Here is a 26,163-nt window from a genome sequence, read left to right as displayed (position 1 = left end):
TCGCAAAGCCATCGGTTGGCTTGAATAGATTTAATTACCAAAAGGATTTCATTCCCTTATTCAAATTATTAAGTGTTTGGAAAATGAAAAAATGGTTGTTCCAGTTTTCATAGTAACGTTCTGATCTACCTATATTTTTGTTTACCTGAAAAGTATTAAGGTGCAATATCAGAATAAACTATAGCTGTCAAACGAAAATCATGCCGAATTTATTTTAGTTGACGCTTTGTAATTTTAACAAAGTCTTCAAAGCAGATGGTTCAAGTTATCGTCCAATTAAGTTAAGACCTGTGATAGTAATTCGTTATAAGCCTTCACTTTTGATTTTTTAGAGTGTGGCCGAAATTAACAAGTCAAACGCCCCTCGAATTGTGCCCGCCCCCGTGAATCCAGTTCCGTATATACTCACGTCAACGTTTCCGTTCCACATGTAGTGCATGCCTACGGCACCAGGATCGTGGTGCGTCTGGCCGGTCATGTGCTCGGCCATCACGGCGCTCATCCAGTGGACCAGGCCCTGGGTGGGATTCTGGCCCTGGACGCCGCCGATCGGCATGTTGGCAGCGGCGGCGGCGGCGGCAGCGGCGGCCACAGCAGCGGCCGTTGAATTCGAATTAGGGTTATGAGCCGGGTTAGGATCGGAGTCGGAGATGGAGATGGAGTTGGAGGTGGGGTTCTGGCCAGAGTTACTCTCCTGACTTTTGCACGTGGCAGCGGCGACCGCGTCCGGTTCTGATGGTGGTGACTTTATGGAGCTGCCAAAGTTTGAACGCGTCTGTGATGCGGGTTGGGCTTGATTCAAATTAATTGCGGACACTGAAGTCGCTTGGGTGGCGCTCGTCTCGTTGGGCGGCGTGGGTGGTGTTGTTGGGTGGTTGTTGGTGTGGTTGTTGGTGTGGCCGTTGCTGCTATTACTGACAACCTCGTTGTTGTTGCCGGTGGACCACGAGTAGCCACTGTTGTTGTGCGGCTTCTGCAATGAAAAATGGTTTGTTGCCTGTGTGAAAAGGGTTTCGTCAAACATTTAAAAATGTTGAGTTGGTTAATGCATTGAGCGTGAAAAAAGAAATCGGTTTTTATTCGAATTTATACTGTATCGTATGAGTCGTACTGTGTTTTTTTTTCAAAGTAGAATCTTCTTCTCTCTAAGCATTCCATATTCACAGACGAGTTAAGAATCGATCATAACAAACCAAATGGTTTTAATAATATTAAGAAGGTTAGAATTCCTTATCCTAACATCAAATACTCAATAACAATCAATAGTCGCAAATACTTACCTGCCCTGTGAAATAATGATACTTTTAAGTTTTAAATCTAAATTACTCACTGAGTGACCATATCAAGTCGTTTATCTAGTACTGATAGAAACATTAAGTCTCATGCGACAATTATGTTCTAATTGTGGGGCAAGTACTCTTATTTAAGGGTTGCTTCATGCGCACATAAAGGAGAAGGGCGACACAGGAAAGCCTGGTTTTATTTGTACTTATCTGTATCCCAAAATAATCAAAATTAAACCCCCTTAAATCCCATTTATGACCCCTCATTTACTTCCACACATATTCACATACTAACATTCGGCGTTGGGTTCTCTGCGATGATGGGTTTCTGCTCCTCATGTCCGGCGGCTTCCTGCGCCCCGTTATCCTGATCCTGCTCTTCGAGCTCCTTCTTCACTTGACCATTCTCCGGAACGCAAGCGGTCGCTGCAGCTGCCGTGGAAAACAGCAAGTGGCGACCTGAGGTGGGTGACAAGCTGGGGGCGGGACTGGGCGAGGGCGTGCCGGCGTAGAACTTGTGGTGCTGCTGTTGCTGCTGTTGCTGCAGAACGGCGGTGGCGAGCAGGCTCTTGTAGAATTCGGCGGGCATCAGAAAGGGCGAGGGGGTGGATGTACCGGGAGTGGGCGGTCCGAGGGCGCCCATGTATCCTCCACGCTTCAGCTGATCCTTCAGCATGTCCATGTTCGAATGGCTGTATTTTCCAATGAGTTCGTGCATGACAACCAACTTCGGTGGAGCCCAAATGTAGGCAGCGCTTTTCCCTCCCGCTCGACAATTTCACTTTCAAACGGGAAAGCCCACGCTTACAGCAATGTATCTAACTGAAGCACGGCTTGTTTGATTTTCCACGCACACAAGCATTTCACGTTGAAAAAGGGGGGACGAAAAAGCAAACAAAAAGTTTGCAACCAAATCTGATGTCTTTTTATTTGGGCTTAACTTTTATTTCATTTTAGATAGCGGGGGCGGAGTGCACTTCAGAAACTTTTTCCCCGCCTTTATTTTTTTTAGGTGCACACTAAATTGAAACAAATAGAAATGATTTGCCACCAGAAACTTGCCAGCGACGACCTTGAAAAGTTTTGCTGGCTGGCAGTTTGCTATTTTTTGAATGCTTTTTTTGTTTTTATGGTTATGCTGGTGATGGACATCTGTAGCAATCCTTTTTACTTGCATATGCTGACCAATTTGTTTTTTCGGTTTGATGTTTCGCTTATTGTTTAGTAAACACTTTGTCGGTTCTCAGCGCTCGTTGTCTCTGCGTTTTGATTTATTTGCTCAGCTGTGGGGTTTTGTTTACTTTTCATCTATGATTGTTTCATTTTGTGGCTGGCGCTTAGGTTTTTTTGTTTGTTGCGATTTTCGCTAGGTGAGTGAGTAGCGGGGTGTTAAGTTAGTCGTCCGGTGGCGAGTTTTTATTCGCGTTTTCCGTCAGATTTGTTATGAATTCAATTTTTCAGCATTTTGTTATTATTTAAGAGATTATTTTTTGGTTGATAAATATTTTATTTATTTATTTAAAATACTAAGTAGATTATTTTATTTGTTAAAAGCGAAATATGAATATATTTTACTTGTATATTAAATGTAGTTTGCACTGGGTGATAGGAACTTTGCGTTACATTTTTATTTAACACTTTTCGGAGTTTACATTATTAATCCATATTTTTGCACTTTCGTTGAGGAACTTTATTCGTAAAATCCTTTATTTAACTTTGAGCTAACAAGCCTTATCCTTTGTAGATTTTCTACATAAAAAGGAACTTCATTTAATGCCATCGTGGTGTTCAATTGCATCGTTTTGTTGCCACTGCTTTGATTTTGTATATGGGGCTTAAAGTTGCAGCTAACTGTGTACCGCATTTTCCCTCATTTCGTTCTGATAAGAAAAGATTTGAGAATGAGTGCTTGCTGGTTTGTTGGTCTCCCGGGTGAGTTTGTGTGGGTTCCGGCTGTCCTGCCGTCCGCCTGTCAGGATGTCTTGTCCGTGAGTCCGTCTGCGTCTCCGTCCGTCAGCGAGCGTGGGATAACCTGCAACAACTGAGGAGCCCAACTGGAAGCCAAAGTGCAGCAGCTCAAGGCAAAAGAAAATGGCGAGCGCGCGCGAATGTTTTATACATACAAGTCTACACACATACACCCACAAACATGAAGGAATACGGTGTGCCAGTGTGTGCGTTAACTGAGACGCTTGTGTGTATTGTGACTGTGTTGTTGCTCCTCTCAACCTTTCTCCGCTGCAGTTTTTGTTATTTCTGCCCTTTTTTTCATTTTATAATTCCCCCTCCTCGCTTCTTTTTTATATGCACACTGCCCGTTATAAAGACATACATTTGCAGTTTCAGCGCGCACTGCAGCATTTTCTTGAAGGAAAAGCGAAAAATGGGGAAAAATAGAAAATAAAGCTGAATTTGCGCGACATGCGGAAGATGGTGGAGGAGCGGGGTGGAGCGGCAGATTGGGTTTCTTTTATACGGTTTGCTCATGTTTGTGATTTTTATTATTTTGATTTTGCCTCGCCGTCTTCAAGCGGCGCTTATGTGTGTGTGCACATCCTATAATAGGTCCTGTGTGCCTGTTTTCCTTCAAAAATACGTGCTTGCTGTAGGCGTAGACAAGAATAACATCGTTTGGCATTTTTTCCCATTTGCCGGTACTCGAAAGTTGGCAATATCCACAACTACCTGCCCAAAACTAAAGTGTGATTCACTCGTCTTCTAACCAACTATTAAGATATAGTGGTAATGATGCTAAGCTGCTAAACTTTTTAGGGCCGCAACAGTTAAAGCTATTTTTTAGTTGTCCTTCTAGTGTCAGCTATGTGGAGACTTCATAGACTTATATTAATACATAGTTGAAAAGATACTAATACTTATAATAATAATATACTAATTTGATATTTTTGTGATTTTTCTGTCAATTATTAAACGTAAGCATACTGAGCTGAATATAAGGTTTGAAATAGTTTCCTATTATAAAAATAACATGTAATTGATATAGCTAAGTGATTTGCTTAAGTTGTTGGGTATCGATAATAGAAGAAAGTAGTAAAGTCGTTTAAGTCATGTCTTTGTCCTTAAAGTGCTGGATATAATAACCCGCTAATCCTAATTGCTCTTTTTCAGCCCTCGTCACGATGCGGCGCCATCTTGCGTGCGGTGGCCGCAACTGTCGGCCGCGAAAGGACACGGACACGGTTACGGATGTGGATGTGGGCACGGACGCGAGCGTGAGCGCGGCACCGCGACCAATAGATTTGGCCAAGTCCGAGCGAACTGAAGACAACGAGAGTTGCAGCCCGCCAAAGGCAACAAACCCAGGACCACATGCAACAATCGCAGCTACTGCGACGTCGACTGCGGCTGAGACGCCGGCCGCGGCTGCGACTGCGGCAGAGGCGGCGACTGGTGGAAAAAGGAAAACAGACAGAGCGGAAGCGAGCTCCGGCGACTTATGGCCATGTTTGTTGTACGGGTAAGTAGCAGCAGGAGCTGTGGAAAGCAGCAGCGAAATGGCGCGCGCGAAAAGGAAACTCAAGAAGTAGAGCTCGGAAAAGCAGCAGTAACAAACACGCACACTGGCACACACATACACACACTCGGACATAAAAAAGCCAAGTAAAAGCTTATTTTTTCTTGCACATGAAGCAAAAAAACGCCAGCAAACTGAAAGAAATACATTGCAGGCGTCGAGCAAAAAACGAAATAATAACAAAAAGTTGTAAAAGAAAAGCGAAACCGTGTGATGTCCTGGCACACACACACAAATGGGAGCAGAGGAATATGCCGCGACGACACATCGAAGAAAGGATAAAAACATTCAGCTCTGCCTGCTTCGCAGTCGGCGTCGCTGCCTCTGCCAGCGTCGCTGCTCGAGGTTGGCTTCGGATATATATCCTTCTGCTGCCACTGCCACTGCTCAACTCAGCGCCCTCCTGGCCCCGTTAACATTTCACGAGCGCCAATTTCTCTCCTTCATTTTGTTTATATTATTTCCCTTTTCCTTACTAGTTTTCCCCAGCTCAGCTGAAGCCCGTTGTTTGTTTGTTACCGCTTGCTGTGCAATTTTCCTGAATGGTTTTCTACTTTTTCCCGGCTGCAATTTATTCCGCCCAAGTTAAGTTTCATCTGTTTGATCTGAGTAGATCAATGGGGAAATTAAAAGATCGAAAAGTGAGAGATCGAATCGTATTAAGAACTATTTTAGTTCTAGGAACTTGAAAGGAAAGGAATAAGAACCATTACGTATAAAAGCAAGTAATAAATTAAATAAGTTAATACATTTTTTTTGATACCATCTTGACAAATGCAATATGATTGTCTTTTTCTTAGGCATAGGTATTTTTATGTACTATTTTAATAATATATAATATTTTGTTGCATATTTTGTATTTTATTTTCATATAAAATGCCACGATCTCTAAGTGGGATTTCCATTTTGGCATTTAATATTCTAGAGCCCTCACCTCCCCCATTTATATATATACGAAGATTAATTTCTTGCAACGCTCGTCTAAGCCGATTTGCTTAAAAGAAGTACGAGGGAGCAGCATCAGGACCCTTTAAGAAAGAGCAATATAAGCGTGCAGAAGTTGCATTTGCAGCGCAGCTTGCGTCGCAGTCGGCGTCAGAAAAACAGCGAGTCGGCGGATGGAGTCCCCAAACTAAATCCTGTCCAGTAGCATATGTTTTTATGTGCATGTGCATGTGCTGGCTGCTTGGCTTGTTTTCCTTTTATGTTTAAGGATTTTCAGCTGCCCTTTGCTGGCATTCAACACATACACAAATACACATGTGTTTGGCTGGGTGGTCGAAATGTCCTGATAAGCGAAAGGAACGTGCGTCCATTTTGCATCGCCAACAGCAGAAAAAAATAGAATTGTCCTTAAAGATGCATTAAAAGCTCGGAGATGGTTTCTTGAAGGTAATTGAAATGTATTCCTTCGAATTTGTGCAGCAATTTGTATCGCAATATATTTTAAAAAATTAAAAAAAAAACAATTACAATCAGAATAATTGTAGAATGTAATCTTCTTATAGAACATTAATGCCAAAACTCTGGAATGCTTTTAAAATAAAAAAACCAATCAGTTCTACTTTCCCTTTCCTTAAAATATTTAATTCCACTGGCTGCCATCTAGCCCTTAAACTTCGCAGGACCACCTGTTGATTTGCATTAATTTTCTTTCAGCCACTTGAAGCCATCATGTCAATCTCCATTATGCTCCAGCCGAAAAGCTTTGAAAGCCAGGCCATTATGGGATATCCTGTGCACGAACCAAGCCGGCAAAAAGTGTCCTGTGAGCCACCTGAAAGAGCGACGCAAAAGCTTGAGCGTTTTCCCCCAAAAAACCACTCGAACCCATGAGCTCTCTCTTTTTGGGGGCGCTCTTGCATTCCCCAAAGAGAAGACGAGAGAGAGAGCCCTTTCTCTCGCTCTTCGAGTTGGGGGCGTGTTTGTTTTCCTGTTTTTTACTCGTCTGCCACTTGTGTGTGTCGGTTTTTTGCCATGCCTGGCTTTTAAGTGTTATTGGATGATTTTATGGAAATTGATTTGGAGCACGCCCACTTTCGGTGGTGAGAGTCGAGGGAAAACAAGTGCAGCAGCTGCTCCAATGGGGATGCTAACCAGTAATTTGGCATAATAACATTATTCATACACTGCTATAAAATTGCCTAGCAAACAGCTGGCGGATGTCTAAAGTTTGAGTTTTAAAAATAAAATTAGCTTCGTCGCTTTCCTTTGCTTTCATAGTAATGAAGCATTTTTAATAAAATTTCTCCTAATATCTTTATTTATTTAATAAAAGAAAATATTTATTTAATGGTTACAAATATCTACTACGAAATAAACATAAAAAAATAAAGACTAGTATTTTTGATCAAATTGATATAACTATCAAGTCCGTAAATGAAAAGAGGTTAGTCTTTGGTAGGTAAATGTTTCCAATATCATGGGTACTAACCTTTCACCATTTTTACAAATATTTTCATCCTGACTACGTTTGGTAACATTCAAATAAATGTAACTGATTTTCGATAAATTAAAAAGTACAAACAAAAAGAAATATACAAATTTGCTTAGCTAATTTTACCGATTTCTGGACATCCTAAACTCCCGAACCCACTAATTTCGAGCACTTGCACTGGCCATAATATCGATGTAACAAATAGATGTACTTCGGGCGATTATTTTTAAATATTAACTTTTCCTATAAGGCATAGTTGTTTCTTTCAAAGGAATTATTATTTTTCAGGAAGGTATCTGATAAGGTTCATTTTGGAAAACTTATAGTACATCGGGTATATATAGGTTACAAAGTACATGAAACGGGTTCTGTATAATAAACAAGGTTTTTTCATAGTTAAATCATAGTAAAAGTCTTTCAGACCCTTAGTATAAAAATCAAAACACGCATTGGGAAGTATCTTGTTTATTTCTACGTAAAAATATAAACTTATCAGTGCGCTTACTCGAAACGTGTGTTCCACAGGGCAATCTAGTCCCAGCGCGTAATCCTCGACCACAGCTCCAAGCGAAGAGGGCTCGCCAAAGACCTGCTCGATCTTGATGGGCGGACTGGGTAGCAGGGGCGTGGCACTGGATCCTCCGACGGCGGCGGCAGCAGCCGCTGCAGCGGCGGCGGCGGCGGCTGCAAAGGAGCTCTCAACTATTACTGGCGACCCCTGGCCGCCGGTGTGGCAGACGGGAATAGAAACTGGAACTGGACCGTTGCAGGACGTTGGCGGGGCCGGGCAGGGAGTGGGCGTGGCCGGGCCTTGGACATGGCCATCGTGGTAGGGGGTCACAACGAACGAGGGGTACGAGCGAAACTGGTGGTAGTCACTGTGGCCGTGCGAACTGTTGTGCGGATTCGAGTGAGGATGGTGCGCCAACTGAGGTCCCTTGTACCAGGTACCATGCATAATCATTTAAGCACCTTCGATTGGCGGTTGTGCAGGGTGTTTTTCTTTTTTAATTAGTTCCACTTGAGGGCGCTCGGAAAATCTATTTAACGTTTCAATTAATTAACGCGCTATTTGGTTTATTTTATTGTTTCATTTACTTTTTGGGGAATCGAGCTGGAGGCGACTAGTAGGGAAAGCCGTTTGGTAAGAACGTAATTACTTTAGTCTATCCTCAAGTCTGGAACTGAACCCATTACCAAGCTGTGCTTTCCTATATTTTTTGAATTCATAACTTGCTTTTATAATTAAAAATTGTGGTATATTTACAAAACAAAAATACCAATGAAGTTATATTTCCATCGCCATAATTAGGAATATTATTTAATGCATCATGTTGAATAATTATCACCGAACCATATTAAAACAATTGACAATTTAGTAAGAAACCTAAAATTGTAAAAGTGCCAAATTCTTCTTAGGAAATGATTTGAATCCGTATTTGAATTTAAATTGGTAATTGTTTGATTGTGTAAGCAATTTATCAAAGTATTGCATTTAATATATGCGTATTACTGAATTACTAGATTTTAAGCATTAGGGTTGTTGTTTACAACATGCAGCAAAAAACTTAATTTTGCAAAATATCCTTTTTGCCCTATATAAAATGTTCCATTCGGCTAGCTTTCAAATTTTCCATCGACAAAAACAACGGAAACGGCACTAAAATTTAAAGTTACTATCGCTGCTCCTGGGATTCTTAGAACGATTTCATTACTTTCTAACCATCTGACTTTACTCCTCTGAGTGGCTCGTGGAAATTCTCACAATTAGCCGGAATTCGTAGTAAGTAGATATTCCTCAATTTTCGTTCACTTGCATTCACTCAGCTGATCAGCGGATCAGAATAACTATTCAGGGAAGCACTGAAACACGTTTATTACGGCCTCGATCGTATTGACACTTGACCAATTTCAACCCTTCCGAGGGCCTGGTTTCTGGTTTGTTTTTTACCGACTCAGACGACGCGACGTGTGGTGATAACAATTTGCGAGTTCACTCGACTCGATTTTTAATTGTGATACCGCGAGCTGGGGGAGCAGCTGCACTTGCGGAATGGCGAAAATGCATTGCACTTTGCGACAGAATTCTTTGCGGATTGGGAGACGCGGGCAAAAAAGACTGCAGACGGCAGACTGCAGAGTGCACTTGGCTGGAACGCGCGCGAAAGTGGCCAACTGGTGGACAGTGGCCGAGTGGCCGGCCGTTTGGGCCAGGTTTAGTTTGGCGTGGACTTTGCCTCTGGCTTTGGCTCAGCAGAAGTGGCAGCAGCGAGCAGCGCAAAAAGTAGCTGCCAGCTCGCAAGAATTCCGAACTCGAATGCTGAGTGCGGCCACGAAAAAAACATTCAAATGCCTCGCACTCGCCGCCAAATCGCAGCATAGCTGCCCTCTCTGTCGCTCCGCTCGCCCGCTCTCTCTCGCACTCGTGGCTGGCAGTGCTGTGGGGCAGTCGGCGACGCCTGCGCAACAGCTTTTTACTCCTTTTGCTCCAAAAGCAGCGGCAAAAAGTAGTTCGCTCGCTCTCTCTCTCTCTCGCGGACTCTCTCCCTCTCTTCGGGGCGACGGAAAAAATTGTTTGTGGTTTTTCCTGCAGCTCGCTTTTTGCCGCCTTTGTGTCTCTTGAGCAACTTTGATTTGATTTCGGACTTTTTGCCTGAGTGGCTTTTCTTTTCTCTTGACTTTGAGCATGAATGAGCATATTGCGAGTGGCATGTTGCACGTTGCACGCTGCTCGTTGCGCGGCGAACGGTTAATGCGGCGCCCCGTTTTTATAGCTCAATCTTTATGGTAAAACACGGGGGCGGCTAAGTGATGAGCAATGAAGGTTCAAGACCGCCGCCGAAGACTGAATCATTAATCAAAAGTGTTATCAGGAGAGTGCTTTCCATTTAATTTCTTAATCCTGGAAAATTAGTTTATTGTATTACAAATTGTTCGGTTATTTTGGCTGCAATTTGTACGATTATCTTCTCCCACTTTCCACAAAACTAACTTGATTATTTTAAATACTTAAGCCTGTGATTCTCAGTCACATTGTATTGAACAACATTACATTTTTTTCTGCTTTTTATATACATATATAATATTGTCCAGTTGAAGAGTATTAAATTGTAGAAGCCAAACATTTTTAGGTAGAATCCATTTCTTTCATCTCAATAGTTGTAACTATTTACACTATGTTTTTGTTAGGTTACGCAGGTGCCCTAATGTTTACCCTAATGTTCACTCCGTTTACAACTACTGTTTAAATTTGCTATTTTCACACCCAACATGAAGATAACAGCATATATTAATTGCATTCGTTCCGATCCCAAATGCATAATTTTCCGCATAAGACAAACGCCAAAAAGACAAAAAATCGCATCCGCAGACCATTAGCCCATTGACCAACTTCGATGGCGAACCACGCGTAGTAATGAGTTTTTAATACATGTAATATTCAAATTAAAAATTCGCAAAAACTACCAAAGTCAGTGGCAAAAACGAAACACGCTTTTTTGCGGCTAATAATCGCACATATTCATTTCAGGCGTTGGCGCGGCGGCACTGAAAAAATTCCACTCATACGCAGTGTTGGCCAAGCTCAAGAGCAAGTCGGGAAAAAGCGGCGATGCGCTCTTAAAAAAAAGCAACTAATGCGGGCTAAAAAGAGAGAGTGCGAGCGTGAAAGAGAGGGTGTGAGTGTGAGAGTAGGTCGGCACGAGGGCGAAGACGATGGAATTTTTATTGGAGCACTTGGCTTATATCTTTTTTTCACGGCTCGCCCCTTGACTGGCTTCTTTTTGCTTGTGCTTGCTTGCTGTTTTATATTTTTTGTTAATTTTAATTTTTCTTTAATTTTTTTTTCTCCTGACAAGGCATTTTTTATGGACACGGACATGTGTCGCCAGCGGGTGGGAAAAAGGCAGCGCATTTCGGCAGTGACAACTGCCACTGCCATTCCTCGGGGAAAAAGGTCAAAATAAATAAAATTAAAATGCAAGTGCTGCGCGGGAAGGCCGTTTATTTAGTTAATCAATGCAATTGGCACGTCCACCTGGGGACTGCGAATCGAAAGCCCCGGTAGCAGTATGCCAGGTATACGATTAAGCCGGCTTTTCCTCACTCGAATCACTGGGAAATTGCTGCGTTTAGCCATCGTTGTGTTTTCCGACCGACTGGGAACCTAATGTCCAGCAGTTTCCCTTTCGGCTTATCAGCTAATTTGATTATTTCACCTGCTAATACGGCTCGCCCGCCGCAATTACATATTTTTTATGGTCTTCCATTTGTCGGCTGCTATTTTATGCGCTTTCCGTGCCGTTTTTCATTTATTTGAGTGCAGCACATTTCCTTATCGCATTTCGACTGTCGCCGCTCTTGTTTACACTGTCATCAATGCCACTTTGTATTTGCAGACGACCAGCCATTTTGGCTGGTGAGATCCAGATAACTTTAGCTGCGGAGTTGGAAAATTATTCAAAAAGACAAAAGCTTAATTTATTTTGTAAATTTTTTGACGCGAGCTTGGTATGTTTTGTGTCTTTTCGTCACGTTAAGCCGCCCATATTTACTTAAAAAATGTTTTGGATTTTTTTTATGAACGAAAAAGTAAAAAATATTTTATTATATATATTATACATTAAATGTATAAATGACAGAAAAATGTAATAAAATTAAAGCCGAAGTAAACGAGTTTAAATCTAGCGATTAAACAAATTTGTCAATTTAGTTCGTATAGTTATTTTGAAATAGTTTTCAAATGGCTTTTTTATATTCAAAAGAGAAAAACGAGTAAGTGTAGATTGTTTTTTGTCTGGACCACAGCTTAATTTACTGATTTCAAAGTACTAACTTAACTCCTGAGCGAATTTTTAAGCGAAAACATGTGTAATGTGTAACAAAATCTAGCAAATTGCGTATATACAATCCAAATGTTGAGTGTTCCTGAGTAAATAAATTAAATTTATATTTAACTTAAAGTAAATAGAACGGAATATGTTGGAAAAAAAATAGATCGCGCTGAATAAATCTATTTAGGCAACAAAGAAATGATAGTGCTTGAATAGTGCCAACAAATTGTCACATTACTCGTATAATATATAAAACTTACATAAATTTTACAAAGTATATTTATATTGTCCTATATTCATAGTTTGCTTACATTTACATTTTTAGGTATTTATGCCCGGTATTCGTAGAGTAACAGGTAGAAGGACTCTTTCCGGCCTTAAAAAGTATATATATATTCTTGATCAGAATCCCTACCCGAGTTTGTTCATGTAGACTTATAAGGCTTGGTTGTCGAGATTAGACATGCAGATTCTACGCTGTTCAAGTTTGTTTTAAAACGTTTACTCACCCACAAACCGCCTAAGACTGTCACGCCCACTATTGGCAAAATGGCCTGATGTTTTAAATTGCAAAGATGTTTTGCCAATTTCTATCTATACGCCAAAACCATTTAAAGCACAGTAAGGTCCCGGGCCACACTATTATAAAATGCTTTAATTTGGTTTCTTTTACTATATTTCCTGCCAATTTTTTATCGATATTTCAAAATAATGTTCGAAACTTTTCCTCGCACTCCCGACAGCTGTGTAACTCATATTTACTAGTCGAACTTGACTATAGCGTTATTTAATTTTTATTCCAAAAAGCACCAATTTCCGTTCAAAATTCCAAGTTTCCTTAAGCTTTTGCCATGGGGAAGTTAAATATAATAGAATTTTCTTGTGCATATTTATATTTTTGGGATAATTTCATTGGGTAACACAGTTGTACGATCTGGAAACGGAGCCGCAATGCCGCAATGCCGCATTGCATTGCAAAACCCACATCCAGTTGCATGATGGCGCACATTTATCGCCGCAAACCGCAGCGGAACAGATAACTGATGTGGCTGCAGATGCAGCAGATGCTGCAGTGCGGCGCCACCGTCTCCAGAAGCCTCCGAGCGAAATGTCAAAATGCCAGCCAGAAAGCCAGAACTCGAGATGGGATAGTAGTGGCAGAATCAGAATCAGAAGCGGTAGCAGAAGCAGAAGCAGACGCACCACAAACAGGGCCCAGATAACCGTCATGCTTGGTCATGGACGCCAAATGGTTGACAGACTCGACTCTCCCGACAGATGCAATGGCGCAGGGGCAGGGTCTGCATGTGGTTATGGCCAGGCTTTGGGCTTCTGGCCGGGTCTCAGGTCTCAGGGCCTAGGGCTCCCGACCGACCAAGTTGCATCGGGGGTACGGAGAGGCTCCGCCTGTTTTTCAACTGCTTTTTGCCGATTGGCCAGAACGGGTTGGCAGAGTGTCGCAGAGCGAGACAACAGGGCGCATGAGCTATGGTCGCTTGGAGAGCGAGTGAGTGGCCACCAACTGAATGGTGGCTCGAGTGAGATGGAGTCACTTGGCAGACGAGTGCAAGCGGGACAGAGCAGGCCTTAAGAGCAGGCTTAAACTTAAAGCCAGTCATCCTCTCTCTCTCTTTTGGCCACACACTCTTTGGGCCAATTCTGCTGCACGTGTTGGCGTGTTGGTCTGCGTGCAAAATAGCCGTGTTTTTAGCCCCTCATCCGACGCGTATTTTGTTAATTTAATTAAACAAAAACGTTTTGTTTGTGTTTTTTCTTCATTTGTTGCTGCGCAAATGCTTTTTGCCCTGTCGCCGAGCACAAAATGAAATTGGAATCGCGCTCGTGCACAACTTTGAATATGTTGAGCTCTCTCAAATGGCCGCTGCCAGCGATATTTCTGCTTTTGCTGTCGATTTTTGCCGTCTTTGGCGACAAATGCGCTTTTTGCGCTTCTTTTTTCCATCCGATTGCTGTACATGTTGTATCTGCCGTTTAATGACTTGCGCCGTTAAGTTTTAATTGAAATATCACACATTTGACCACTGGAAATTGCAATTGTAATTGTCAACTGGGTTTCACTGAGCTTTAGAAATTTATCGCGTTTTTGAGTAGAAACATGCGGGAACTTCAAGCACATAATGTATACATACTTTTTTCATTTAAATGTTCTCGTTTGTTATTGAGCACTACGTACGCACTGAAATTTAAATATAACTGTGGATAGAATTTGATACTACTTAAATATTATTACACTAAAAGATATTGGTATTTGCATTTTAAGTATATGTATTAAAACTATCTCTCGGAACTTAAAAGGGAACAAAGTCAAGCCCTATCCTATGCAAGTTACCTTAAAAATCAGTTTTTTAGTAATTATGCCTTTCAATCGATCTCAAAAATGTACAAATCGAAACGTACATATTTTTTTGTATTACAAATATATTAACACACAAAATCTTTACCATCTAAACTAAACCTAAGCTGTTAAGACATTACTAGAACCTGTATGTTTAATCATAACAATAATCTTATAGTACTTAAGATCTTGAAGGACATGAATAGAAGGACTCGGCTAGTGGTCCTGGTTAAGCATATATGTTTTATCTGTCACATGCATCTCAGCGAACGTACCCGAATCTTTTAGTCATAAAGATACATAATTGGTAAGTACTAGTTCCTTTCTTCACTTAATAACAGTAAAAATAGCTACATAAAAACATCTTACAAAAACTAGGTTAATTTCCAAAAAAAGACACCAGGTAAATTGTAAACGGAAGTTTTTCCAGCTTTAATTCAGAACTCGCATGTTTGTCGGCCAATAATGTAACTGAGAAAGTTTGAAAATTTCCGCACGTGACTTCCGCGACTATTGTCGATCGGCCTGATGATCCCAGTGGCAATTGAAGGGGCTCTTGTCCAACTCGGCTGTCAGCCTGAGGAGTTAACGATTGCAGCGGTAATTGGAGCCAAGTCAGCCAGCCCGTCGAGGCGTAGGTGATTAAAAGGCGATTATTTCAATTTTAGCCCGAGAAATAATGATGCCAGTAGACGGTTGGACGGAAGATGCTGCCCAGGTAGGATTTGTGCACAAAGAAAAAGCAGCCACCTGTCAACGAATTCGACGTAGCTGTTATGTTAATGCGCCAAAACCGTTGACATTTATTGGCAGTTATTTATGGCGGACACTTCGCGCGGACTCTTGGCGGACACCATTTTGGGACCTGGCCATTTTGGTGGCCAGCACTGCCCGACTATGGAAAATTCTATAATTGTGCAGGTGACAACGCGAGTGGCACGCGCTGCTGACGCTGATTAGAGGCAGTTTCACCTGCAGCTGCACTCGCAGCTGTGGCAGATACTTCATCTCGAGTCACGCTCGTTTGTGCGCTGGCATATGGCCATAAAGATATTATTAATTATGACAATATTGGAGTATAGGTGTAAGCATCGAGGCTTAGTCCTGAAAAGGAGAGGCGCGATACTCCCTCGAGGATATTACATTGGGATGCGACAGATCTTAAAATACATGTCGCGGTAAGCAGACAGGATGTATGCAAATTGTGCATTTTAACTTATAATAAATAATAAATCAAAGTTTCATGTAATATGTATATATTTCCTACCTCTGGTGTTTCCACATCACTGTACTTAGATTGCAGCGAGATCTACAATGTCGAGTTGCTTGACTAATGAGTTTATTAGTGGTTATATGGTCTGATGTAGAGCAGTCGGCCAGGCTTATTCAAATGAAATCGACTTTCCTGTTCTGGATCGAGGCGATCTTCCTAGAAATATCGATATCAAGGCACGTGTCATCTCCTGACTATCTGATGAGATGCCCATGTATGTTGGGTGTTCGATTTGTCACAGAGACCAAAATGGGGCATTCAATGCTGGTCTAGTCGGTAATGGGCTTGTGAAAATATGTCACGGCATAGTCGGGGATCGGGATGTATTCGATGGGGGAAACCCATTGCATTTTCTCAAGATACAAGCATTGCTTTAATTGCATATATATGCAGATCCTTATTAGAATTTTTATAATATTGTATCTCCGAAAATATTGATATTATTCAATGGGTCCTAAAATTAATTTTAATAGTGCATCAAAAAACATAAATTTTTGTTATTGCTTTTTATCATACATTTACATTTTTAAATCTGATTAAAACTGTTATAAAGTGATTACATCTAAATGTTTAAGGATTATGGTACATAAGGATAATATTATAACTCGTCCCTGGTGCGGTTGACCAATGTGTAACGGTGCTTGGATGGCTTGAGGTCCTTAAACTTTGACTCGTGGACAATAGGCAAGTCTTCAGCGGTATCGATTATGGATTCGGAATTTTCCTTAGCTTCGAGGGCCATGTGAAAATTGAAATGTAGTGCACCGCTGAACAGGTCGTCAATGAACTTTTTGAGGGCACCTGGCTTGTGAATGTCCTTGAAGCGTGGAAATAGGTACATGTGCATGAAAGAATCGATTGCGATTACTGGCAAATCAGTCAGGGACTTGCCCAAATGGAATAGTGGGTGCTTAAAGAGTTTCCCTTCCGCAGTCAGGAAATTAACCCTCGTCTCATTTTCCAGCTGGCTTTGAATTGCGTTCTTGAACTCCTGGATGGGACTTACATCGTCCTTGTTGTAAAACAGCAATACAAATGGTAATCCTTCCTCCGATAGCTCTTCTGCGTTTTCAAAGGTGACCTCTCGCACCAGGGGCACACACCTCTTGTCGATCCAAAAAGTTAGTTCTTTAAAGCTGGTCATGTTGCCCAAGTACTCACTGTACTGGTTTTTGTGATTCGGAATCGACGGATCGCCGCGGAAGATCAACGCATTCTTTCCAGGCGGTCGGAGCTCCTTAGTTAAGTCACCGAAGCCCACAAGGAACCTTTAATTTTTAAAATATTATAATCAGAAAATATAAATAACATATTTTCAGGAAATATATAAATATATATTACACATATAACTTATATATAATTGCCATATTAACAAAGGCTCCATAACTTCTTTTACAGATATCGGATCGGTTTCAGTTGTTCATGGGATATAATAAACTCACCTACATTCGTTGCGCAATAGGCTCGCTACCCTGCGATAATTATCATACTCAACATGATTCTTGGAGATGAAATATCCAATAACTATACCAAAGCCAACATCCACAGTTTTGAGTTCATCAATACTATGGAACTCTTTGATTGGATCTGATAGCTCACTCTCCACAAACTGGAAGACGGCCTCCACTGATCTCTGGCCACGATATTCCTGACTGCCAATCAACCCATTTCTGATTATCTTTATCGTTGGGTACTTAAGTATGTCAAACTGATCTGCCAATATATCTTCAATCTCGCAGTTTACTTTTCCCAGGATCACACGGCCGTTTTCAGGGAACTTCTGTAGAACCTTCGCCGCCGCCTCCTCAAAAATGGGTTGCAAAATCTGGCTAAAACGGCACCAATCCGTATAAAAACTGAGCAGCACCAGCTCATTAGAGTCGATTATTTGTTGCAAGTTTTCGTGGGTCACCACCACCACCGAAGAGTTTCCCGCGACGAGAGAAAGTAGGGTTTCTAGGATCGCCAGCAAATAGAGGATATCCAAACTGCCGACCACCTTCATCTTCACACTACTTACGATATTGCTGAAAATGTTTTAAAACAGTCTAATTTCGCCACGCCAAGTTCAAGTAATATGAATACAAATCAGAATTTTTCGCACCGAAATTGCCAACTTAAGTATTTGTACAATACAAAAACCGCTATTAACGAGTTCCTTGACTATCTGATACCTTTTTCTGAAACTTGCACCTCCAGAAGAATCTAGTATAATACACTTTGTTCCTCGTTTATGTAAAAATTTAAAACTAAGTATATGGTTTTGTGGTGACAGTTAGATAAAATGTTTGTACTATGAATGGCAAATTGGCATCGATTCATACTTTAAATGATAAAAAATCTACCCCTTTTAAATATATTTAATATATATGAATTTGTTATTAAACACAAGTTCCAACAACAAAAATATGAAAGGAATTCATAAATCAATCTCGTAGGCAGGAACTACTGAACTACTTTTGCTTAGGATTAAATTGGATTATATGTATTATATTTTAAATTTTATATTTATTATATTATTATTTATTATATTTCATTTAGATAAGCTGTGAAATCAATTAAAAACTAATTCGATACGATATTTTTAAAGGTACAAAGCCGACTAATTGATTTGTTGCGCAAATGCAAGCGGTAAAGGTTTAAAAGTGTTTTAAGAGCATCGTTTTTGCATCCTAAATAATTAGAATTCAGTAAATCAAGTACATATAACATGTATAGTAGCACTTTAATAATGTTTGGGATATTAAGTGTTGCGAGCCCTATTCTGATACCTCCATTCTGTGAGACTATTACCCTTTATTAAAATCGATATCAAATATATACTACAATTACAGGTGACCTTTTAGTGGTAGATGCACCTTTAAGTAAGTTTCGTTTGTTAAATAGTTTATTTTATATATATATATATATATAATTTTTCAAATTGCAGAATGCTATAATGCCACAGATTGTGAATGTAAGTAGAGCTGCATATTTAAAGTTCCAGCGGTAATGTAAAAAGTTAAAACTAACCTAAAAATATTTTAAAGCTTATAGGGAGTGCCTACATCCTAAATAAAATATTAACATATATTAATATATTATATCGATGTGCTCCCAAATAAAATGCGTTTGTCAGATACACATATAGTACAGATGAGAATCTGGGAGACTTGGATGCTAATGATGCATGATGGTCATGGGACGATGTCTGCAGCTTAAGACGAGTTTTCAGCAGACAATTTGGCAAGCTGTCAACGCCACTCACAGTTGAAGGGGGCGTGGCAGTTTGGGGATTTCAAAAGGGTGGGGAAATCGACAACTCGCAGCTAATGATTGTCTGCAAAAGGACATCAATCAATCCGAAGTTAAAGCAAAACCACCCTTATGGGAGAACTCTCCCTTGTTTATTTGGTTCTCACATTAAATAAATAAACAAACTTATAAACTCATTCAAATCATATTTAAAAATCATCGCAGAGCAGCAGGAGCAGTAGCAACAGCTGTCCATTCATGAATTATTAGTTCAAGCTTATCAAACGTGACCAAAATCGGAGCGGAAAAGTTAATAATAAAAAAGCTGGGCCAGCTGTTGCTGTTGAAGGGCCAAACAAGTGTGAAAAATCAGCAAAACGAAGGTCCCGGGAAATATTGTAACTCCTACCCCAAAGCAGACTGGAAAGCAGTCCTGGCGGGACAATTGGTTCACATGTGCTGCGTTATTATCTTTTGAACTGACCACAAGACGTGTCAACTTGCGGTTCCATCTACCGAGGAAGATATTTCACATATAAATCATGCTAAGAAAAACCCACTAGACACGTGAGCTTCTAAACTTTCTTTTCCTGCCAGCAAGCCGCTTATAAATTGTTGAACAATATATTCTATCAGATGTTGCAGTGAACAAAAAATGTATAAAATAAAATATATTATGTTTATATTACCAAGTTGTTACCCAGTTTAATAATACAAAAAATATTTAAATAACGATAAGAATAACATGATTAGTTTTAGGTAAAAAAAATCAAATATTTATTATCTTATTTAATGCTTCAGACTTATTTTATCTTGATGAGACTCCAAATCTCTTTCCGTTCTGTGTAAAAAATCAGCTTATAGTCAGGACATGCGGATGGCTTACATGTCCTCAGTTGTGGTCAATGCTGGAGGACTTGTCCTAACCAGCAGCCGTCTTAAAGGCGGGGCCTTAAAGGCTTTGAGCAGGTCGGGGCACCGCCCAAGTTCTTGGCCGCCCATGACTTCCACGCCAAGGTGACGTAATTATAGATGTACTGGTAAGTCGCCAGCCTTCGAGCCAAAGTGCAATGGACGCCAGACAAAGCCACCCTTGCATGCAGCGGACGGCCAACAAACAAATTCGCAGCGGGAGCCAGTGTAGCTGCGAAATGTTAAATGCTGAATGCTAAATGCAAAATGCAAAATGGGAAGTGGCAAATGGCAAAGGCAAAAGGCAAGGAAAACAAAGTCAAGGTACGAGCCTCGCAAAAGGGTTGACACGGCCAAAAAACCAGGCGTCCAAGGGGGCGTAAACCAGCGCGGTGCGGTTTTTCAGTAATTGATAATGGTATGGGTCAACTGCAGTGTTGAAAACTTTAGACTGCTAGTCTTAGAAGGCTTCTCAAAAGGAAAAATTGTTTTTTATTTTTTATATTTTTTATATTTTTGTAGTTTTATGTGTTTATATATATATAATTTTAATATATATTAATGTGTAAAATACATGGCACACAGAATGAGGTCAATTAGCTAAATATCTTTGATAAAAAAAGCTTATAAGCAATTAATAATGTGAAAAATATAACTTCCTGGACTAATTGCAAGTGAATGTGCTCAATACATAATTTAAAATATTTTCCAAACTTGTACTAAGCAGTTATTTAATTGTAATGTTAGACTTGTATATTTTATTATATATTTTTTTGTATGCTTGCATTTTATTAATTTTTTATGGTGTAATATTATAATATTTATATTGTCCAGAAGCAATAATATTTTTTTTTTATGCTTCATTACTCTAACGTTAGTTTTCATCTTTGTTGAATCCTTAGATAAAAACCACATTATGTAATGCTGTTTGCGTCTTGTCTGAAAATAGCTATTTTGGTGGCTCTGCTCGACTGTATCTGAGGGATACGCGTTCGAGTTGGCAAGAGTTGAGTTCTCGCTGCCCCGTATCTTGTAATCTGGCAGCTACAAGACGCTGCGACACATTAGCATAAAATCATGATTAAGATACGAAACTTCGCCTGGCAGTGCGTATCCGTATCTATGCTTTAATGAGCATAAGTATCTTATGTGTAATTAACGCATAGAAGACAAACGTAAATCAAGGTTATCTTACGCTCAGGGTGTAGATTCTGGAACAAATCCAAATCCTTTTTTAAAAAATAGCAGTGTGGACATGAATCCGCTTAAAATGCAATTTGTAGAATTGTAGCACGGACATCCTTCTTATTTCTTTCTTTTCGGCTAGACATTTCCGTTTGACGCAGTTTCTGGATGGTTGCAGCTAGTGGGAAAGTGTCATTAGCATTGATTAATTCGTCCTGCGATTTACATGGAAAAACAATCAATCAACACGTCCTGCTCGTCCTTCATTAGTCAATCTCGAGATTGAGATTGAGATGCACAACGCCACTTGAACCGCTAGCGAGTGTCAACCGGGCAAGCCATTCCAAGCTGTCCATCTGCGCTCACTTCCGTGGATGCCATTCATCCCATCCATCCCCCCATTTCAGGGACATTAGCAATCGCAATCGTCTGCCGTGGGGCACATCATTAACGGCTTTCTAGGGCGGCTCATCAACAAGGCCAAAATTTTTATGGAGCTGCTCTTGCCAGCATTGGTTTTAATGAATTACCACGCTCCCACATCGTATGAGGCTAATAGTTTCCACTCAGTCTCAATGTTATAAAATTAAAGCTTCTTAATAGTTCAAATGGAGGAAAATATCTCAAATAATTTTTAAGAGAGAAGAAAGGTCAGGACAATATTTAGTTCAAGACCTTTTAATATATTTAGCCTGCCAAAAGAATATACAGGGCGTGTATAAATGAATTTTGTAACATTTTTAAAAGTTAAAACATTTGTTGCTAAATGTTTTATGCTTGTCGTTAAACAACATTAAGCACCTAGTAGTACTAGTAGTACTAGCACCTAGTACTATTTCTGATTCTTGTTCATAGCGTACAACTTTTTTTTTTACATTTCCACCCCTTTAAATCTCTCTTTATCTGCCGCGGCTAGATTATCGTAGGTATAATTAAGCCACATCAATGTCGTGTTAAGTAGCTGGCCGACTAATGATAGCAACATTTGCAACAAAAGCCAATTGTTGTGGGGCAGGAACTTGGGAAGAAATGGGGGAACGGAAGCCCATCCCAAGCATTGGGACTTTAATTTGTATGCGTGAAAACACAGGCCAACAAAGGCCCATAAAAAATAAAACAAAACAACAAGCAGCGACCACGGGCGGCACTTAAAATGCGAGACATTCATTTTTCTAGGACTGAAACAGACAGAAGGACGAAGGCGGTGGCAGGCGGAAGGACATGGGAAATTCAATTAGCCTGAGAACTTTCGGGTTGGTTTCACCGTTTGGGGCTACGTTTGCTTAGGTAATGTTTCAATTAATTCGGTCCTCGGACCGCAGATGCTCGGTCCATCCTTGCTAATGATGCTTAGAGAGCGGGTGGTCCTTACGGGGCCGATAACGTTAGATGATCTTTAAGGATGCATGGGATTTGCGCAACCCGTAGAGAAAATCAAATCAATTGCCCGCAATTAATAACACCAATTCGGGCCCATTGATCCAGACTGCGACAGCATTTCATTATTTGTTATATATTTCAAAGATATTTATTTGATAAACGCCGCCGACGTCGCCGTCAGACGCCAAAAATCTCATCGCTTTAAGTGGCTCATTCCGGCAGGAGAGTCGTATGGGCATGGGTCCTTTGCAGCCACAACCGCAGGCAACAAACCAACACCAAGCCAGAAAAAAAGGAGCAGGGCTCCGCGGCTACCGGGTAACATATCAAATCGCCGCAAATGGGCAGAACAAAAAAATAAAATCATATGAACACAAAGTGCCAAAAAAAGGCAAACATGCGACGTCGTCTAAGGGATTTGCCCCATGGCAGGCAACGCCAAAGACAAAGTAGCTGTGGACCCGGCAGAACCGGGGACCAAAGAACTGAAAAAGACCCAAAAATGTGCTGAGCCAAGCCCAGCCACGCTGTGGATATATTCGGGAATTTATGCCTCGATTTTTAAATGAAAAAATTACGGAAAAAAGACCGAAAAATAAAAGTGAAATAAAGTCAAGGAGGAATCGCATTTGCAGCGACAGTAGTCAGAGCAGAGGAGGATAGCGAATTCGGTAGCCCGCAAATGTCAACCAAATAAATATGAGGACCTCATTTGGGTAACACCCTGGCGAGCAAGGGATACCCTATACCCTGTTCCTGATGGAGTCTTTGGGAACTAAGCTGGGCTTAAACGTACTTATAAAGTGAAGTTGGAACTATAGTTATTATTATATTATATGGTATTTTCTTTAGTTCTAAGAGTGTATTATGTTTAAACTTAATTTTTACAATTATTACAATTAAATTATAAATATTTTTAAAATAAATAAATTCTTTTTCTTGCTGAATAATAAAAAGCAACTTAGCACTGAATTCTTTATAAATTTGTTTCCTTTCAAAAACTGGAAATGAAATATTACTAGCAGCACCTAAAACTCGAATAATCGTGAGGGTTTGCGCATTACTGATCTGATCTAATCGTTTTAATGACTTTTTTGAATGACTTATTTTATTAAAATTCAAACTTATTTTGCAATAAGGCTGTTCTTCTCTAGACTCACTTTCGAGGAAGGGTATTCCGTATTTCCCAAGCTGCCCTGCCAGCCAAGTAACTCACTTGCGCTTCCGACCTAAAGCTGCAGTTGAAGCTCACACTAGGCAGCGTTAATCAGATGTGTGATTACAGTGTTCTGACTTAAAGCATCTGTTAAATTGGCTTAATCCCGTCTCTGTGTGCGTGTGAGCCAGCGTCTGAGTTGGCCTTTGCCACTTTGTAACTGTTGTCATTTTTATTGCCCTGGGAATGTTTTTGTCCACTGGCTCTGCGGCTCTGCACACGCCCAGCAAAAAGTTCTTTTTTTCTGTCCCCTCCCATTCCATCTCCTTGACTTGGATACTGGGTCTCCCTTGTACGCGGCTAAACAAAAGTTTTGTCGATGATTTTATTGACCAATTTTTGGGTGCGTAAGTTCCGTATTTTTTCCGTGCTCCTTCGCTTAGCAGCAATGTTTTTGCATGCCTTCATCGCAGAAGCCAATGACAGACAATCAGTAATCGAATTCGTTTCGTTTGGATTATCTTTCTTGGGTGTTTTTATGGTTTTATTTCTTTGTCTGCGGGGATTTAAAGTTTTATTGTGATTTAAACACTTGTTAATCGTGTGTGCATATGTCAATTCGCTGTCGCCTTGTTTGTATATGTTTCTTGGGGTCAGACTCGGTTTTTGTCAGTTTGGGGACTAAGTTGTTATGGTATATTATGCCAGCCAGGGGAATGGGAAGATGAACAAGTTTAGAAAAAGTTATTTAGACCTAAGTTATTTACACGTTTGTTCGTCATGAAATTGTTGCAGATAAATATCCTACTTTAGTGCAAGAAATGAATTAGTGTTGGTTACATAGTATTACAACTTTTGATCAGGGGTATTTAAAATATTATATTTACTAAGTAATGAAGGTCGTTTGTTGGCGTTCCTTTGTCTCTTGCATTCGTGACTTTTTTCGGATTTGCTTTGTCTTTCATTTAATTACTTTGATGGGTAATTAAAAATATATCTGTAAAAATCCAACTTGTTTGATCCCCTGATTGATTGATTCTGTTTCTACATTTTATACAGTTTGTTGTTGGGTGGTTCTGTATCTAAGTCGAAATCTATATTCGCGTAATTCATGTCGCCACCAGCACCGTGGCACAAGCATCTGCAATCCATCGTTTCATTGATAAATTGTCCAGTCCAGTCCGAGGAGATCTGGGCCCGTTTTCTGGACGGCTTGAAGCCAGTCAGCTGGCGCAGGCAATCACTTCGCTTTCATCTGCGGGTGACCAGCTCCTGGCCAACTCAAGCTCCAGCTCCAGCTCCAGTTTCAGCTCCACTGCCACATCTGCTCGTTTCCAGCCCGACGAACGATTGTAATCAAAATACAACAAATTAAGGGGAGAGGAGCGAGGAGAGTGTGCGTGAGAGCGGGCCGGGTACCTTTTTTAAAATATTTATTTATGCAATTATTTTGCAAGTAGCTCAAAATAAATAAATGAAATGAAATAAAATAGCAGACCCGGCTAACCTGGGACGGCGTACCTGGGACGTACCAGGGTTCCAAGTGCCCGGACACGACTTCAATTGACGAGGCAGTAAATTAAAATTTAAATTTATGCTATTCGCCAGTGGAAACTGCTGAACTGCTGCCAGAAAGACTGCTCGGAGCCAAGTTGGTGTCCCGAAAACGGAGAGACAGGGCACAATTAGGTGCAGCTCAAGGTGCGCCACAGAAGGCTTTCAGGTGGTGAGTAAACGTGCCCAAATGGCCAACGTCCGGAAGAGAGGATGGGGACGTGGTATCGGCCATGTCATCACTTCTATTGTCATCAGCTCGCGTCATCTTTCTGTCAAAAATGTATTTATTTATTTATTTGTGCATTGCAAATGTATTTCCGAGCCCTGAGTGAATCGTCATCGCAACCACTTGCAGGGTTCACATGTTACAGGTGTTGTTTTAAGCCCTCGCAGACGCGGCTTGACCCAATTAGTTGTGGCCGCTTACAATGTAAACGCATAGTTTATGGCTCGTAAATGTCGTCTGTGGCCTGTTTTATTCATTATGCATTTAAAACGGTCGACACTGTGTCGTATACGCAATGCTTGGGACCTCACCATAAGAATATTTTGTTGTAAGCCAAAAATGTAGTATTTAAGTTTCTGCCAACATGCAAATACATGGACCTACATGTTGAGATCTAAAAATGTATTAATCTTTCTTTTTAATCAAGGTTTGTTATTATGTTCGAAGCGAATACCATTTACTTTGTGTTAGAGGGAGATAACTTTTTGGATAAATGACTATTGATTGATAAATATGGTTTTTTTCAGTGCAATTTCCTGTTAATGTGTGAGCCCGCAACTCGTTTCACACAATCTCAACCGCAAATTACAGGGCGATCTTCGTGTACAATTCAAGATACTGACTGCAGTTCTACACTAATTAGCCCAATCATAACTGTGAAGTTGTAAATCCGCCAAAACCAGGAAAGCCAGCGAAAACCACCCAGATCCGCTTGGACATACAAAGACATCCTCGACCGCCAAAAGGGGGCCATAAATGGCAATCAACAGACAATCAATGGGTTAAACCCTTTTTGCTTT

The 26,163-nt window shown here is 40.6% G+C and overlaps 3 protein-coding genes and 1 long non-coding RNA gene across 7 annotated transcripts in view; 2 read left to right on the top strand and 2 right to left on the bottom strand.

Moving 5' to 3' along the window:
- The window catches only part of LOC6536060 (zinc finger protein rotund), a 37,571-nt gene extending 28,111 nt beyond the window's left edge, over positions 1-9,460 (bottom strand). The window contains exons 1-3 of one of the 4 annotated variants that reach the window (XM_039376583.1): positions 8,968-9,460; positions 7,758-8,376; positions 410-973 (exon numbers count right to left, since the gene is read on the bottom strand). In XM_039376583.1, the coding sequence (XP_039232517.1) occupies positions 410-973; positions 7,758-8,216 (1,023 nt within the window). In that variant the 5' untranslated portion in view covers positions 8,217-8,376; positions 8,968-9,460. Of the gene's footprint in view, positions 1-409; positions 974-1,578; positions 3,453-4,382; positions 4,521-7,757; positions 8,441-8,967 lie in introns of those variants that run through there. The other 3 variants (XM_039376584.1, XM_002096634.4, XM_015192053.2) reach the window with 3 other exon arrangements.
- LOC26535206 lies at positions 4,421-4,941 on the top strand. The gene has a single exon (XM_015189433.3). The coding sequence runs from the start codon at positions 4,421-4,423 to the stop codon at positions 4,760-4,762; it is 342 nt and encodes a 113-aa protein (XP_015044919.2). The 3' UTR covers positions 4,763-4,941.
- Positions 9,461-16,090: 6,630 nt separating the features above from the next.
- On the bottom strand, positions 16,091-17,744 carry LOC6539875 (endoplasmic reticulum resident protein 44). The gene is made up of 2 exons (XM_002086723.4): positions 17,156-17,744; positions 16,091-16,981 (listed from the first exon to the last, which is right to left on the bottom strand). The coding sequence occupies exons 1-2, from the start codon at positions 17,716-17,718 to the stop codon at positions 16,312-16,314; spliced, it is 1,233 nt and encodes a 410-aa protein (XP_002086759.3). The 5' UTR covers positions 17,719-17,744; the 3' UTR covers positions 16,091-16,311.
- Positions 17,745-18,353: 609 nt separating this feature from the next.
- Positions 18,354-18,834, top strand: LOC26535965. Its single transcript, XR_001453706.3, has 4 exons — positions 18,354-18,493; positions 18,548-18,577; positions 18,643-18,669; positions 18,743-18,834. It is a non-coding gene; the product is annotated as an uncharacterized LOC26535965 (long non-coding RNA).
- Positions 18,835-26,163: the final 7,329 nt, after the last annotated feature.

This window comes from Drosophila yakuba, chromosome 3R, assembly GCF_016746365.2.
Source record: "Drosophila yakuba strain Tai18E2 chromosome 3R, Prin_Dyak_Tai18E2_2.1, whole genome shotgun sequence".
Classification (NCBI taxonomy): domain Eukaryota; kingdom Metazoa; phylum Arthropoda; class Insecta; order Diptera; family Drosophilidae; genus Drosophila; species Drosophila yakuba.
The sequence above is the reverse complement of the archived record's forward strand: the minus strand, read 5'-3'. Positions and strand labels throughout refer to the sequence as shown.